The 16,095-nt window shown below is 57.6% G+C and overlaps 1 protein-coding gene across 4 annotated transcripts; it reads right to left on the minus strand.

The window, feature by feature from the left end:
* Nucleotides 1–1,855: 1,855 nt before the first annotated feature.
* Nucleotides 1,856–13,637, minus strand: AMPD2 (adenosine monophosphate deaminase 2). Of its 4 annotated transcripts, none has more exons than XM_082687493.1 (18): nucleotides 13,067–13,637; nucleotides 7,999–8,129; nucleotides 7,649–7,779; nucleotides 7,171–7,239; nucleotides 6,959–7,070; nucleotides 6,519–6,705; nucleotides 6,150–6,291; nucleotides 5,950–6,039; nucleotides 5,602–5,731; nucleotides 5,303–5,497; nucleotides 5,085–5,216; nucleotides 4,783–4,946; nucleotides 4,404–4,530; nucleotides 4,147–4,310; nucleotides 3,807–3,927; nucleotides 3,338–3,511; nucleotides 3,022–3,132; nucleotides 1,856–2,893 (listed from the first exon to the last, which is right to left on the minus strand). In XM_082687493.1, exons 1-18 carry the CDS (start codon nucleotides 13,074–13,076, stop codon nucleotides 2,684–2,686), a joined length of 2,400 nt encoding a protein of 799 aa, XP_082543619.1. In that variant the 5' UTR covers nucleotides 13,077–13,637; the 3' UTR covers nucleotides 1,856–2,683. The 4 variants fall into 4 exon arrangements, with proteins under 4 accessions (XP_082543619.1, XP_082543618.1, XP_082543620.1 ...); XM_082687492.1 differs by lacking the exon at nucleotides 13,067–13,637 and adding an exon at nucleotides 12,055–12,291; XM_082687494.1 differs by lacking the exon at nucleotides 13,067–13,637 and adding an exon at nucleotides 9,363–9,381.
* Nucleotides 13,638–16,095: the final 2,458 nt, after the last annotated feature.

Consider the following 16,095-nt stretch of genomic DNA (forward strand, 5'->3'; position numbering starts at 1 on the left):
TATTCGTATATGATCTAAACTCAAAAATGCCCTCTTAGAAAAGAGCTGAAAGGAATATATACATATGTATTTAAGATATATAAAGGGGCCCCTGGGTGGCTTAGTCAGAAGACTCTTGATTTCAGCTCAGATCATGATCTCAGGGTCATGAGACCGAGCCCGTCAGGCTCCACACCAGGCATGGAGCCTGCTTAAGATTCTCTCCCTTTCCCACTCTGACAGGATCCCTACATGTGCTCTTTCTCTAAAGATCCACACATGTGCTCTTTCTCTAAAGAAAAAATATATAAATAAAAATAAAATAAAATAAAATAAATAAAAATAAAAAATAAAATAAAATAAAAAATAAAATAACATATTGCAGACATGCCAATGATCAGCAAATAGTTGTTGAAACTGGTAGACTGTGAGCGGGCTTTTTTCTTCTTCCCATTTTTCTATAGTTTCCAAATTCCTCTAAATTAAAGTTATTTTCTTTTCAGATAGGAAAAACTATTATGGCCTTACTGTTGTAAAATTATTTGCTCTCAGTAAATGTTTAAAAGAGCAATTCTTGAGAAACTAAAAAACCAGAAACAAGTCATTTTTTAAGAAGAGGGAGAAGTTGCTAAGGAACTCTTCAACATTGGTCCTATTCTGAGGGTTAGGCCTCAGCACACACTGAGAATGTTACAAAGCATGAGAACATGTTATATGGAAAAGTCACATTCCTTGAGCAGACAAGGCCTGGGGTTGGGGTGGAGAGCCCAGGGCCCTGAGCCCCCGCCTTCTGCTCCAGGACAGCCAGCGTGGGACAATCTCTGGCTAGGCATTCTGCTCTCATGTGCAGCTTCACCATCTGGAAATGGCTAGAACGAATTAATAAATGAGGCCTTCTGGAGCAGGCCAGAGCCCTGGTTCTGGCCAGGCACAAGCCTGGTGGCTGGTGGCCCTCAGGAGGCAGGGGCAGCAGGAGAGCTTCTGCCCAGAGACGCCTGGTGAGTCTGCCAGGGAGAGACGGGGCTGGGGCCCAGCAAGCTGACGGGAGGAGAGGAAGCCAGCCTCCTGCTCACTCACTGGGCCCTCGGTTACTCCCACTCCTGTCCCAGGGCTGAGTGCTTCTGAAGCGCCAGCCCTTCTAGCTCTCACTCAGCTGCTGTAGACTTCTCTGTCACCGACCCGAGACCCTGCTCAGCACAGGTCACATTCCACTTTCCCCCTTACTTGGGCAGCACATTCCAGCAACCTCTGTGCCCACTCAAGGAGGTAACCCGGAGACTGCACGTAAAATGTGGACTGGAGCCAAGTCATTTAAGCCTGGATCCCAAAGACAGAGGCCTGCTCCCACCCCTGTAAGATCATGTGCGGGGGAGCCCGCCAATGGCCACGCCACACCTTCCCCCTGAGGAATCAGCATCCCTGAGGGTAGGACCTGGGAACGGCATTTTAAACAAGTCCCCCAGAAGAGCCTCCTGTCCCAAGTTTGAGAACCACTGGCCTCAAGTCTGCTTGTGAGTGCGGATTCCCACATTGACCCCGCGGTCCCGAGAGGCTGGAAGTAAGAAGTAGGAGACGGAGGGGATACCAGTCCTCCAACTGGTATGACAGGAATGTGCTCCAGACCCGGAACCAAGTGCCCACTTCAGAGGGGGCAGGCTGGACGAAGGCCTGGGGCAGCAGCTGTGTCCCCGGTAGGCCTCGCCTGCCACCCAGCTTCCTTAGTCCGTTTCCATGGGCACACACACACACACACACCAGTCAAGCACAGTCGCTCCCCTTGGGACCTGCCGTCTCCGGATCCATGATGCTCCTGGATCCTCCCTCCGCCACCAGGCCCAGGGCTCTCCCTCTCTGAACAGAGATCCCACCTGCCTCATTACTTAAATAATCTTTATTTCTCATGCACTAGGAAAGATGGGATTGTATGAAACACTGCATTTCACGGCAAAGGCCTCGGTCCAAAACACAATGCAGAGGGCCAGGTGGATTCAGATCTGGTCAAAAACTCTGGGGACTGTCGTGGGACTCCCACCCCCAGGGCTGGTGACAGATGCAGGACCCTCCACCTGCAGTGGCCCCAGAGACAACACAGGGCAGCTGCCCCCTCCCACAGAGGCACAGGAAGCTGACACCAGAGGAGCATGTGGACCAGAGAAAGGACAGAAAAGACTGCTAGGCAGTGACGTGGGGGAGATGGTGGTCCAGTGCCTCCGAGGCCCGAATCCAGGCTGCCAGGGGTGTGACTGAGATCTCCGTCCAGCCGTGCTCACTAGAACTGCCGGAGTGCCACAGATGCCCTGGCAGATCTGCTCGGGCCCCACCCGCCTGGCTCTTCAGCCACACACATGAGACAACATCTGCCCAGGTGGGACCCCAAAGGCTGGAGGGGCCAGCCCCCCTCAACCATCCCAAGCCCCTGTGGACACCGAGACGCCCACAGGACAGCCAGGCTTCAGAAGTTCCCGGGACAGGGCCACGGGCAGGGCAGCAAACCTGGGCCATCAAGTCCCATCTGAGTCAAAACAAGGGCAAAGCAGACTCTGTGCCCCACCTTCCCGGAGGTGGCACAGGGACACACACACAGGTTGGAGACATGCAAGACAGAACAAAAAAGAACAGACACATGCAGACACAACGGCAGGGAGAGAGGGGAAGAGAAAACGTGGTTGAGGTGCTGAGAAGCGGGGCACACGGCAGGCTGGGCTCACTGAGGCCCTGGGCTTGTCGTGACCCCGCTCTCCTCGGGGATGGTCTCCAGCATCTCACTCTGGACTGCCTGTGTGATGAGCGCCAACTCCTGGCACAGAGTCTCATAGCGGTAGCCCACTCGGATGTCCGGCACGTTGGTGCGGCGGATATCATTGCCCTCAGGGCCCTCCTTGGTATAGTTGGGTCCCAGCCAGTGGCTCTTCACCTGCAGTGGGCAGGGCTGTCAGGCAGGGCCACAGCCCCGAACCACCCCAGGGCCAGCCCCCCAGGGACCTTCCCAAGCGCACAGGGGAGGAAAGGGCCGGCACCAGGCTCCAGGTGGGGGGGTAGTACCTTGTGGGAGAAGCCGCTCATGAGCACGCTGTTCCGGGCCAGCTCACACATGTCGCAGGAGCTGAGCTTCCACACCTGGGTGGCGATGCTGTACTCTTCCATCAGTGGCTCCTGCGCAGGCCAGGTGCCCTCAGGAGGGTGCACGCGGACCGGCCACCCAGTCCCCGCCCACCTGTCCTTGCACCACCCCCTTCTGGGCGGGATCCGCCACAGTCACAAGATGTGCCACACTCCACCAGCGGGGGGCAGCACCAGCCCCCAGACCCAGGGACCCGCGTGCCCTTAGCATCCAACTGACCACCTCCCAGGCTCTGACCTTGGTGAAGTGGAACTGCAGGGGATCATCGGTGGACAGAGAGACCATGAGACCACGGGACAGGTACTCGGGTAGCGGGTTCCGGTGGTAGCTGAGGAAAAGACTGTTGTTGCTGAGTGGAGACATGGCGATGCCAATCTGGGCCAGGTAATACAGGTACTGCAGCACTGGGGCCTGGGCAGGCAATAGTGGGGGAGGGTCCGTCAGGCGGCCTCAGGTGGGCAGGACACTGGTTCTGGAGGGTACAGGCTGCAGGAGGAGGGGGTAGGGAGCCTGGGCTGGGCCTGACGTGTAGAGGGTCATTTACAGCCAAGATCTGAACAAGGCCCACGGTTTAGAAGCTGGGGTGTGCAGGGGGCCAAACTGGGGGTTTGGTGAGGAGGAAGATCAGTTGCTCTGTTCAAGAGACTTGAAGGGTTGAAAGGAAGGTGAGTGACTGGGAGGGGAGGCTGGGGGTGCAGACCCTGACCTTGCGCAGAAGCAGCCCGTGAGAAATGTTCTCGGCCAGCATGAAGGCCGACACCAGGTGGTGGATGGGCCCGGCTTCCCCACAGTGTGGCCTCAGCACAAACGTGTGAAAGCCCCTCTGCCTGGGGGTTAGAGAAAGCGTGTTAGTGCCCAAGCCCAGGTTCCCAGGCCCCAACCCGGTGACCCTGTGGACCTGGGAAAAAGGGCCAGGGGCAGATTCTTGGCTGTGAGGGCTGAGACCGGAAAGAACTCGCTGGGTCCAGGAGTGGGGGCATAGGTGGGTCAGGGCTCCGGGGGCCCCAGGGCAGGGGGAGCAGATGCCGCACTGGCAGGACGGGCACCTGCGCAGGTGGTTCAGCGTGGCCATGTTGGCAAAGGTGTAGTACAGGTAGTAGGCATAGGGTGGGTTGTCCTCCTCCACCCACGCTTCGGGGAGAGGGCTCTCCAGGTTGAAGACGTGATTCTCGGGCTTAGACTCATCATCCACGCTGTCAAAGCCATCCACCTGGCATGGGAGCCGGGGGTCAGGCCCAGAACTGCAGCTCCCCCAACCGAGGCAGGCCCCCTTCCTCTCCCCTGACCCGTGCAGCCCCCTCACGTGCTCCAAGAACAGGTGCAGCTCCGGGTGGCTGGCAGGGTGCACGGTGGCCTCGAAGAGCGGCAGGAAGATGTTCTCCAGCATCTCCTGGAAGTTGGCCAGCTGGCCCTTGGTACGGTACACGTCACTGCAGGCAAGACGGATGCACGCAGGATGTGTGGGTCAGTCAGCATGGGAGCCTGGCCTGCACTCACAGAAGCACTTCCGCACAACACCAGGTGGGCCAGGCTGGGCGGACCACGAGCGGAACCAGGGGGCTCCCCTTCCACTCTGATGTGGCTTGGCAGGGAGGCCCTGCCATCCCAGGCAGGCAGGAGGCAAGTGCCATCCCCTTGAACTCTGCCTCCGCATGCTCCCTCCCGCCCCAAAGGACACTCACAAGAGGCGGGGCACTTGCACGAGCCAGCGCACGTTGGGAGAGTGAACTCGGTGCTTCACAGCCCAGCATGCCAGCTTGTCCCACTCATCCCTCGAGCGCCCATAGATGGAGAGCCGCAGCTCTGCGTTCTGGTATTTGCTCTCCTCCAGATCTGACATCACCTCCTGAAAGACATGCAGGGGATAAGGAAAAACCGCCCCGCTTATCCACTCATGACACCGGGCTACTGTGCAGTCAGGTGAAGGGCTGCCCAAGTCTCATGCTGCCCCTGCCCACGGGCCTGGGTGGTCCCTCCTCCTCACCTTGATAATGTGGGCAAAGTACTTTCCAGAAACCCTGTTGTCGGTCTTGATGAAGATCTCTCGGAGGACAGACTCCCCAATGGGGTTGTATTTGGCATTGAACTTGTCAAATCGATGGAAGGTGTTCCTGTCCTGGGGAAGAGGGGCAGGCCCAGGTCACCCGTGCCCCCTGGCCACACTCTGACCCAGCCCCTCAGCCCTGGGCCACCAGGACAGACCGCGTGCATGTCCAGCGTGTCCACACTCAGGTCATATGCAGTGAGATTCATGCTCTCAAAGACCTCCCGCAGCGTCTGCTCTCGGCCCTGCTCCACGTGCACGATCTCCTCCAGGTGTCGCTTCATCGCACGCTTGATGAAACGCAGCAGGTGCTTCTGGTTCATGCAGGACGAGGCATGGATGTGTGTGTCCACCTGGGGTGCAACAGCGGGGGGATGGCCACTGGGTTCCCTGGAGTCCAGTCTACCAAGGGAGGCCGGGTGGGGGTGCAGGACCAGGCCTGCGGGGGAGGCCCCACCTTGCGGATGTTGTAGAAATCCCGGTGTGGCACCTTCTTCTGGGCGGCCAGCTCCTTCATCTCATTGAGCAGCACATGCATCTGGAACTTGGAGCTCAGGTATTGGAGCCGGCGATAGCAGAAGGACTTTCTGGGGAGGGACAGAATGCAGCTGAGGCTCTGGGCCACGTACGGCAGGGGAGAGGGTGGGGAGAGCACTGAGGCTGCTCACGGGGCAATGGATGGGGGGAAAGTCTGGGTTGGTAACTGTGAAAGGGTGTGAAGGGACGGCAGGTGTGTGCGGCAGGGCTGGGGTGGTATGGTCCAGGCTAGAAGGAAGCGGAGAGTCTGGGCCTGGCAGGAACTCACATGGGGCCGTTGATGATCAGAGCCATAAGCACATTGACGTCTGCCACAAATTCCTGCAGGTCAGGGTACGGCAGCTCCACCTCCAGGCAGCTGGCAGGTGTGGGGAGCTCGGGTGAGGGAGTAAGTTGTGCCCTGTGGGCCCTCCCCAGCCAGTGCAGCCCCCACACAGCTCCCCCCCAGCACTCCCCACACCCGCTTACTGCTCATCAGGTTCCCTGCGGGTGTAGACATGCACCACGCCCTGCACCATGCGCAGACCCAAGCCCAGGTCCCCAGGCATGGTGCTTGGCTCACAGTACTCATAGGGGTGCTGCTCCAGCGCGGGGGGGTGCACCGGGGCATCTGCGGGGCAGGGAGGGAAGAGTTAGGGCTTTTCTGGGCCATCAGCTGCCCTGCCCAGAGGCCCCATAGAGCGGGAGATCTCTTGCCCCTGCCTCCACCCACTGGGAGCCAAGAGGCTGGCATGAGCCTGGTGGGAGGGCAGGGAGTGAGAAGTAGGCGGGGTGGAGTTTCCCAGGGAGTTGGGGACATAGGGGTGCTTGGAGCAGGGCAGGGAGGGGAGCTCCCACCAGCGGACACAGGGGTGTCGGGGCCCTGCTCGTAGGTCCGTGTCTCCAGAGGCTTCTCAGCCAGCTGCTGCAGGTAGCGGCGGGTGGTGGGGCAGAAACTCTGCAGCGAGAGGGCCATGTACTTCTCCCGGATGAAAAGAGCCCGCACCACGCTCTTGGCTGCATCCAGCAGGTCTGTGAATGGCACCTAGAGACAAGGACCCTGGGGTCACTCTCCCTGCTCTCAGACTCAGACCAGGCTCACCCTTGCCTCCTCCCCGAAGCCTTGACCCTGGAAAAGAGTGCCTCCGCTAGCTCCCAGCCACAGACCGCTCGCCCCTCCTGCTTTTGGGAAGAGAAATGCCCTCTCTGAGCCACACCCAGCTCCGAGGCTGGGGCAGCCCACTGGGACACATGGGGATGACAGGGGTAGAGAGACCCAAGGCCCTGCCCACACTGACCCCACACTTCTCCTCGCCGGAGATGGTGACCCGCTGAAATTCCCGCTCTAGCACCACCTCTCGCTCTCGCAGGCCCCGGTCACCTTGCCCCTCACCCTGCTCCTTGTAGAGCCTAAAAGGGGTGAGCACAAAGGAGGGGGGCTAGAGCCCGCAGCAGGAGAGGCCCCAGCCCCACATCCCCACATCCCTCTGCGCCCCTCCACCCTCCTCACTGGAAGTCTGAAGTACTATCTGTCTTCAGGAAATCTTGCTTGGCCCGAAGAAGGATGTCTGGCTCCAGCCTAAAAGGGAGAGGCACAAGAGGTCAGGCCAATGACAAGGGATGCCCTGGCTCTCAGGTCCCTGCCCGGTGCTGGCTGCTGTGCACGTGTTGTTCCTCAAGGCTCCCACGTTATAAACGAGAAAGCACACCCCAAAGCTGAGTGACATGTTCTAGGCCACACAGGTGGGTACCACACAGAACCAGGACCCAAGAGCTGTACTCCAAAGCCTGTGCTTCAGACCACTGCTCTATGCTCCCTCCCTAGTGGGTCCCTGAGGGAGGACGGAGTGGGAAAGGGACAGGAGTGGGAAAGGGACAGAGACGGGGTTCTGAAGGTGTCCCAGTGGAGACAGAGGGACACTGGGCAGACTTCCCTGTGCCCCCTCCATGCCATGGCTGCCTGCCGGACTGTAGGGCTGGGGCCTTACTTGACATCCTGGCTGATCTGCCTCTCCAGGCGCTGCCTCCGCTCCTCCAGCTGCTCAATGGGGCTCTCCTCCGGAAACTCGTATGGGGCGCTGCGGAGCTCACTCTCAGCCAGGGAGCGGCTGAACAGCTCCTGGTGGGAGGGAAGGCAGGGTCAGTATGCCAGGCCCTCCCTTGCAGCATCTAGGGCTGGGGTGAGCACAGCAGGAGCTGGAGGTACCTGGGGGAGGCTAGGGGTCAGGGCACAGCCAAGCGTGGAGTAAGGGGATGGCTGAGATGGAGGGGGGTGGGGAGCAGAGACAGGACATGGGGACAGCAGTGGAGGGACATAGGGTGCGGTGCCAGGTGATACCTCGGCGATCTCCTTGCATTTGCCATCCATGGACGTGCGCAGGTCAAGTGGGAAGTGCTTGAGGCAGGGGGCAGGGCCTGGCAGGGATCGGGCCGACTGCAGCGGAGGGGCCCCCAGCCCACCCCGAGCCTCTGTGGAGACATCGATGCCAGGGTCAAAGGGTGGAGGGCAGGGCCTGGGTACACCAGAAGCCCAGGGCCCCCATGCACCCCAGGCCTTTCCCAGAGAGAGGCCAGAGCCTGCAAAGTGGGCCGTGCCTCCTCAGAGGCCGAGGAGTGAGCCTGCCTGTGACTCCCAGAGGACCTCACCTTCACCTTCTGGCACAGGGCCCCTCACCCATTCCAGGCTCAGGCATGGGGGTTCCTGAGGCAGCCTCTAGAGCTAGAGGATTCACTCACTCCGGGAGTAAGAATCCGAATTCTGCACTACGAAGTGCTGCCTCAGTGAGCAGGCAACCTCCTACAGGCAGGCACACACGTACACGTATGCGCACGCATACACACACATACACACACACACCCCCCACGTGCTCATGAAGGACCCAGTGACTGAGCCAGCAGTCCCCAGTCCACAGTTCCCAGGGCAGGCAGGCAGGCCGGCCCTGATCAGACCTGCTTCTGGACCCAGTGACCCTCCTCCCAGAAACCCAGGGTCCAGTGCCCGACATCCCAGACCTTCAGAGCATAGGCAACATACAGCTGCCACTCAGCTCTGACCTGGGCACCAGAACCCAAGGGAAGAGGACAGGAAGCGGAGGGCCTGGATGGCAGCAAGAACCCTACCTCCTCCCCAGGGGCGTGCCCTCTCCCCCAGGACCCTGGGGCTGCCAAGATGCAGCCTGGCCCCAGCTGGCCCCTCCCACTGCTGGCTGCCCCTCCAAAGGGAGCTGCCACAAACAGTCTGCGCCACTCAGAGGCCCCAGGATTTGGGCCGGAGGCCCCAGGGAGGGCCCGGGGAAGGATCAGAAGCCAGGGCCTCTCTACATGGAAGGCTGAACTCCTCAGCTGTACCACCAGGACGCAGGCACTAAAGGCCCTGAAGCTGCTAGTCTGGGGGCTGCCTGAGCTCCCAGGCAACTCAGACCTTCCCTGGGCTATCAGCCCACCCTCCCTACCCCCGCAAAGCTCTCCACACCAAACTCGGCTCTCCCAGCCTGCTCGGAAGGGGACTGCCTTCCAGCACCCTCCTTTCCCCATCTTAGGGATGGACTGGAGGTTCTGCCCAGGTAGCGTGCCTTTAAGTCTGTGGGCTCACTTCACGATCCTCCAGAGTTGGGTCCAGAGGCTGGACAAAGGGAAGCAGAGGTGCCTGCCCTAGAACCAGGACCCAGCCCCCGCTCTCCCTGGTGCCAGCCTGGGTCCTACCTACAGAGTTCGGGCAGCTCCAGCCAGCAGCCCTGGGCCCCTCGCCCGCCCGCCGCCTTGCTGAGTGGAGCAGTAGCCAGTCCCCCAGGACAGCTCAGGGGCCGGCACGGGCTGTACCAAGTGCTGCTGCATGCAGGGGAGACCCTAGGATGACAGAGAGCAGGGGGCTAGGGAGGCCCAGGGGAGCCAGAAATCAAGGGAAGGAGCATCAGAGTTGGGAAATAAAAGCCAGCTCAGAAAGGAACGGCTTTAACCTATAAGATAAAAAGGCCCAGTAAAAAGGCCTGGCCTACAGGGGAGCCCCCAGGGGGGTGCAGCAGGATAGGCTGATACAGGGAGGGTCAGGGCTGAGCCTCCCACCCTCTGGAACAGTGAGCAGGTAGGGTCAGGGCGGCCCAGGGGTAGGGGGGGGAGAAGGGGAGGTCAGCAGACCTCATCTCTGCACATAACAGCCCCAGGCCAGCCTTGTTTTGCTCACCAATGTCCCCTGTGTCCCTGTCTGTGGGGTCCCTGGGGACAGACAAAGCCTCTTCCAGGGAGAGAAGCTGGCAGGCAGTGAGGGAAGTGACTCAGTACAGGTAGGGACCAGGTACTGAGTTTCTCTGCTGCCGATGGGGCCTGATCCATGGCTCCCCAGACCTCCAGTCTCCTTTCGAAGCCTATCATTGGGAACAAACTGTCCAGGAGGAAAAGTGTAGGAGATAAAGGACTAGAATCTGGAGGACTTGAGTCTGACTCAGTTCCCACTTACTAGCCTGTCTCTGCCTCCCGGAACCTTCAAGTCCTGTCTATAAAGGGGCGATAAGCAGAGCCAGCCCCATCTATATCCACCAACCGCCTTAAGGCTCACAGAGATACAGCTCTGCAAGTGTTGTGTAAAACACCATTATCTGCGATTATGAACTCCTGGGACCCTCCAAAACACCTAGCACATACAGTCCAACCTACCAGGGAGACCTACTCGGGCCCAGTGCAGGCCAGCACAACCAAACCATGAAGGACAGGAAAGAGAATGGAACTTGACGGGAGAAGAGACTGGGAGGAGGTAGGGGGACACTATCTAGTCCTTGGAAGAGGGCAGAATAGGAAGAGGAAAGAAAGATGGGCACCTGCTCCATACCCAGAGTATAAGACAGAGTCCCAGGTCCTTGCCTGCCCAAGAACCTTGACCTTACACAACTCCTCCCTCCTAGCCCCCAGCAGGAGAGGCCGCCCACAGACCTCCAGGGCAGCAGGAGCTGAACTGAAGGTCCTAATCTCACCCTCCCGTCTGAGCAGGGTGGCCCAGGATGTCAACAGAAACACTGGAGTGACGAGGACAGGTTCCGGCGGCCAGAACCCTTCCTCCAGGCTGCAGGTCTCCGCACAGGGTTCACTAGAGGTAAGAGGCTCCATGCTCTGAGCCCAGGCCTAGAAGACCCAGCTTCCTGCCTACTGGTCCCTTCCCCAGAGCCTGCGCACTGCAACACACACACACACTCACACACACACACACACACACACACAAGTAGTCCACCAAAAGCCAGAGGGAACTGCTTCCACCAACCAAGATCTTGCCTCCTCATCTACCCTCTGACCAGGAGTCCCTCACTCCCTGCCAGGACTGCCTCAGTCGAGAGGCAGAGACATGCCCAAGGCTTCAACCCCTAAGTCTCAGATGCTCCCCCTGAGTGACCACCCAAAGATTACAGATCTAGCCCCAGGGGACACACTCTCTGGAGGGCCAAGACCTAGGCACGGAAAACACAGACCCTCAGAACAGCCCTGACCCCTGGGCAGGATTTTCAATGGCATAAGAAAATACAGGGGATGGATGGTCAGGCTATAGGTACAGATAGCTGCTGAGGGGAGGCGGGGGAAGACGCTGGCTTGACCTGGTCACCAAAATGGGGGGTGGAGGTGTCCTTCCTTAGCCACAAAGCCTGGGGGCAGCAGACAATAGGTAGATATCCCTCAGCTAGCAGACTCAGGCAGACTCAGGAGATGGACACAGCCACACCACGCTGCCTGCTCCGAATGGTGCAGAGATGCCTCCCAAAGCAGGAGCCAAACCAAAGGGTACAGGAGCACACAAGCAGGCAGTGGCCCCAGCCAGAACCCCCGAAACAGGCCTGGCCCAAGGACACCCCGTACTTCTGAGGAAGTCCACAGGAAAACCAGGAATGGGCCAACAGCAAATGATGGATATGGTTGAGCCCCCAGCCCCCAGGATGCCCAGTAGCAATGAGTGTGCCTGAATATCAGAGCCCCCTCCCCAGGAACGAGATTCCAGATCTAGGGTCCTAGAAAGAACTAACCACTAAGCCCGAGCCTGCCCGGTAAAGACACAGCCACCGGCAGTGTGGCCAGCCCACAAAGCAGCCAGTCCCACACATCACCCTCTCCATTCACACACACTCCACATGCACACGGTCTGAGCACATCCGCACGCTGACACGTGTGCAAACACACCTCTTGCTGCACCCACAACTGCGCCCACTCCTTGTTACCGAGGGCAGCACCCCCAACACAGAAACTGTCACCTTCCACCCCACCTTCCAAGCCAGCTGTCCCTCGGACGGAGGACAAGGAGGGGCATAACCCCAGAGGGGGTGCAGATGCAGCCCCTCCAACACACACATACAGGACCAGTGGCTTGGGCTAGCAGTGGTCGCGTAGAGCCCGAGCCCTAGGCTAGGAAGCCCACACTCACCTGGTACTGCAGAGGAGGCCTGCAAGCTGACCCGCTTCTTAAAGGGATATTTGGCCTTGGGATTGCCGGGGCCAGATGGGTTGGATGCCATGGCTCCAGCCGCGGAGATGGCGGGGGGAGTCCGAGCCGCTCCAGCTGGGCCCGGCTCTGCCACATCCAACCCCTTCCTCCGCCCCGCCCCCAGCGGGAGTGACTGATGCAGGAAGCAGAAGCCCCGCAGGCGGAAGAGGCCCTGGCCACGATTTCTGATGTTGTCTAGGCAACCTCGGGGAGGGGGGCCTTCATCCCCGCCTCTTATCCCCTCCCTTCCCTCCTCAGACCCTGGAGTGACGCGACTGCTGCTAGCTGGGCCTGGGGGGCGGGGGTGGAGGGTGGAGGTTAGCAAACAAGATGGGGAAGGGCCAGCCCCCAGCACTCCACTGACCCCTTCAGGAGCCCTTGCCCCTTGCCAGGGCTCTGGGGCACAGGAGTCAAAGTCCGGGCTAGCTGGTCCAGCCAGCATAGGAGAAAAAAATAGTAATAAACAGAAATCCAGCCCGAGCTCCCCCAAACTCAGAACACACTGTCTCAGAGCAAGCGTTCTCCGTGAAAACCCAGCCCCACTGGGGCACAGTCCCTTTTTCTCTTCTCTATCAGACTCCCAGCCCCAGGAGTAGTCCAGCTCTGGGAGGATGGGGGTAGAACTGAGAATCCCGGCCCAGCAGGGAGGAGCCTGTCTTGGGAAAATTCCACTGACCGGCAGAAGCTACCTTCTAGGACGGCAGGGAGGCCAAGAGGCAGGGGCTTCTGGTTGGGGGGGTGGGGGGCGGCGGCTAGGAAAAAGACACCAACAACTTCAGACTTTTCTGTCTTTTCGCACTCAGGCTCTGCTCTCCCAGGCCCGCCCCAGGAGGAGACGGCCACCTTCCCTAGGTCTGCTGGCTGTGCTGAGACCCCCACCCGCTTGTCATCCAGGCCATGCACTTCTCCGTCCCAGAGACCCTACCCCCAACAGACGCGCACATACACTCACCTGAGGCCATGCTGCCCGAGCCCGGAGGGGTACCGGGGAGGCTGCCCGCCAGGGTCTGCCCAGCCGGGAAGCGGAGGTCGCAAAGGAGGGGAGGAGGGCTGGGACCCAGATCCTGGCCAAGTCCCTCCGAGGTCCCCTGCCCCCGGCACGGATATGGAAAAAGGAAGGCAGTCTTTAAAAAATGCCCGGAGGCGGGAGGTGGGCCCCGGTAGACCTCGGCCGCTGCACGGACCTTTCGCGAAGACCCGGGAGTCCCGACCCCCAGCTCTCTGCTCAAGAGGCGAGCAGGCCACGTGCTTCCCAGAGAGCAGGACCCGGAACTCGTCTGAGCTTCTCTCCACACTCTCTGGGTGTTTGGGATCGGACTACCGAGGCTGGACTGCGGGGGAATCACGCAACAGGTGCGACCCCACCAAAGCCTTGTTAGAGCCAAGGCGCTTCTCCGACGCCTGAGGCCCCGCCAGATCCGAGGCCCCGCCCCCGCCGGGCAGGCCCCGCCCCCGCCGCGTTCCGCTTCCCCGCGCCACGTGGGCAGCCGCCACTCTGCAGTTGGCCGGGCCAGGTCTTGGGCAAGTCATGTGCGTCAGCTTCCTCATCCGTGAAATGGGGTGGTGTAATCGCACTCAAGGGAGTTACTGGGAGCATTGTTAAGCACATTTTCGTGGTGCCTGCCATAAAGTCGGTGGCTAGTAAAAGATAACTAGTAGTGTCTCAAGATTAAATCACTTTTAGAAGTCCTACCCCGGCATTCTCACTCTAGGTCGTCCGTTTTCTTCTGGCAGGCATAGATAAACAACAGGGTGTGCCCTACAATTCTGGCTCCCCTTCCCGCATTTACTTCTATATTTATTGGTTAAAAGTTTAGACTCTGAAGACAGAATACATGGGTTCAATTCCATACTCCTCCACCTACTTTGTGATTGATGTTGGTAAAGTTACTGGTCTCTGCTCTATTTCATCGGAAAATGACTGTGTGAGACACTGCTTTGTATTGTGGTGGTTAAGATAAATGAGTTAATTAAGTCAAGTCCTTAGAACAGTGCCTGGCCTGTAGTTACTATTCAGTTAATGTCTTATCCAGCTATGTCCTTGGCCTTGGTTCCCTGTTGACAACCTCACACGGTAATGATCCTCCTCGCAGCCTATAAAGAAGTGCAGTTTGGGCTGTTTGGGGGGACTGCAGACACTCTACCCAGCTAGCACTCCACTTCCAAGTGACAGAGAATCCTACCTAAAGGGAACTTGAAGGGGGTGTTCCTAAGACCACTGGTATCTTCAGTGTGTTAGCAGCAATTAGTCTTTTTCCTACTTCTCCCCATTGTGGGAGCCCTTTGTCCCCCACACCCAGCTGTACTAATGCTGTTTGTCCAGCTCCTCCCAGTTCTCACCACCCCCACAGCCAGATTCCTTCCCAAACTCTTGCCTCCTCCACCTCTCCCCAGGCTGGATTCTGGACCCTGAACCCTATTATCCCTGTATATCTGGTTTCACCTCTATTGATCTCTGCCTGCTGCTTCTCACCATGGGCAAGCTCAAAAAACCACGCGTCCACAGACCTGGGGGTGGGGGAGTTCACCTCACAAAGAAGCAACACAAGAAGGGAAATTCCATGTTTACCCATAAAATTAACAAAGATTAAGGGGGTCGTGAGATGGGACACACACATACTACTGGTGGGCACCACAAGCAATGTAACCTGTCTGAAGGCCATTTGGTAATACATAATCAAATGTCTTTAAAGAGTTCATTATTGGGCGCCTGGGTGGCTCAGTGGGTTGGGCCACTGCCTTCGGCTCCGGTCATGATCTCAGGGTACTGGGATCTCGGGCTCTTTGCTCAGCAGGGGCCTGCTTCCCTTCCTCTCTCTCTGCCTGCCTCTCTGCCTACTTGTGATCTCTCTCTGCCAAATAAATAAATAAAGTTCTTAAAAAAAAAAAAAAGTTCATTATTACTTGACCCTGTAATTCCACTTTCAGAAAATTGTGCTGAAAAGAGCTGTCAGAAAAATATGCACGAATTTGTTCATCACTGCAATGTTTATCACATAGAAAAGCTGGAAACATTAAGGTCCAACAACAGGGGGATGTTTCAGTTTTGTCAGATGCACGCAATGAAATACAACCATTAAAAATTGTTCTTGGAGAACTTCTTAATGAGGCGGATATTTATAATGTAAGGCTTGGTTTAAAAAAATGAACGTAAAAATCCATACATACAGTATGGCCCTAAATATGTGACATATATGCATAGAAAACAAACCACCAGAAGGTTTACAAATGATTATCTGTAGGCAGTAGAATGGGGAATTATATTTATTTCCTTCTTTATACTCATCTGCATTTAAAAAATTGTCTACAATGCATATCCATTACTTTTATAATCAAGGGCATAGGAAACAACAAATCTGTAATAGCCTCCACACCCCACCCCCAACAGACTCTCCTGGGTCTTAACCCCAGAATAAATTGGTCTTGGGATCTTTAGGAATTTTGAAGCCATTATGCCCTCAACAATGAGTAACAAAATAAATCTCAAAATTAAAAATCAAGCAGCAGGTAACCATGTAGAAGGTCATCTATATTCTGACAAAATGCAAATTTTGACATAGTTTTAAGGGGTGGTATCTTGTATTGGGCTAGGTCTCATTAGGATTCCCCCTTGATTCAGACCTACCTACCTAATCAGCCCATACGTGGCAATCCCTGCCCTCCTCCTCACACAGGCAAACTGGTTCACTAGTCCCTTTGTGCTCCTCCCCAGTCCCACTGCAACACACCCTTCACCTGGTAACCCTCCCCTATTTCCAGGCCATTTGGTACGCCATCCCTGCTTGGAAGTGTGCGCTGATTACAGCTAAGCATCGATCTCCCCACCTACACAACACCAGAAAAAATCTCAGCGGGGTTCACGGTCTACGAAGAACAGTTTGGGAAATGAGGAGTGAGTCATCCCCCTTGGCCTCCAGCTTCTTAATGTTGTCTTTGAGCTTCTGGGATCTTCCCTAGCTCTAACACAGCTTCCTCCCCTCC

The sequence above is a fragment of the Mustela nivalis genome, assembly GCF_964662115.1.
Source record: "Mustela nivalis genome assembly, chromosome: 10".
Taxonomy (NCBI): Eukaryota; Metazoa; Chordata; class Mammalia; order Carnivora; family Mustelidae; genus Mustela; species Mustela nivalis.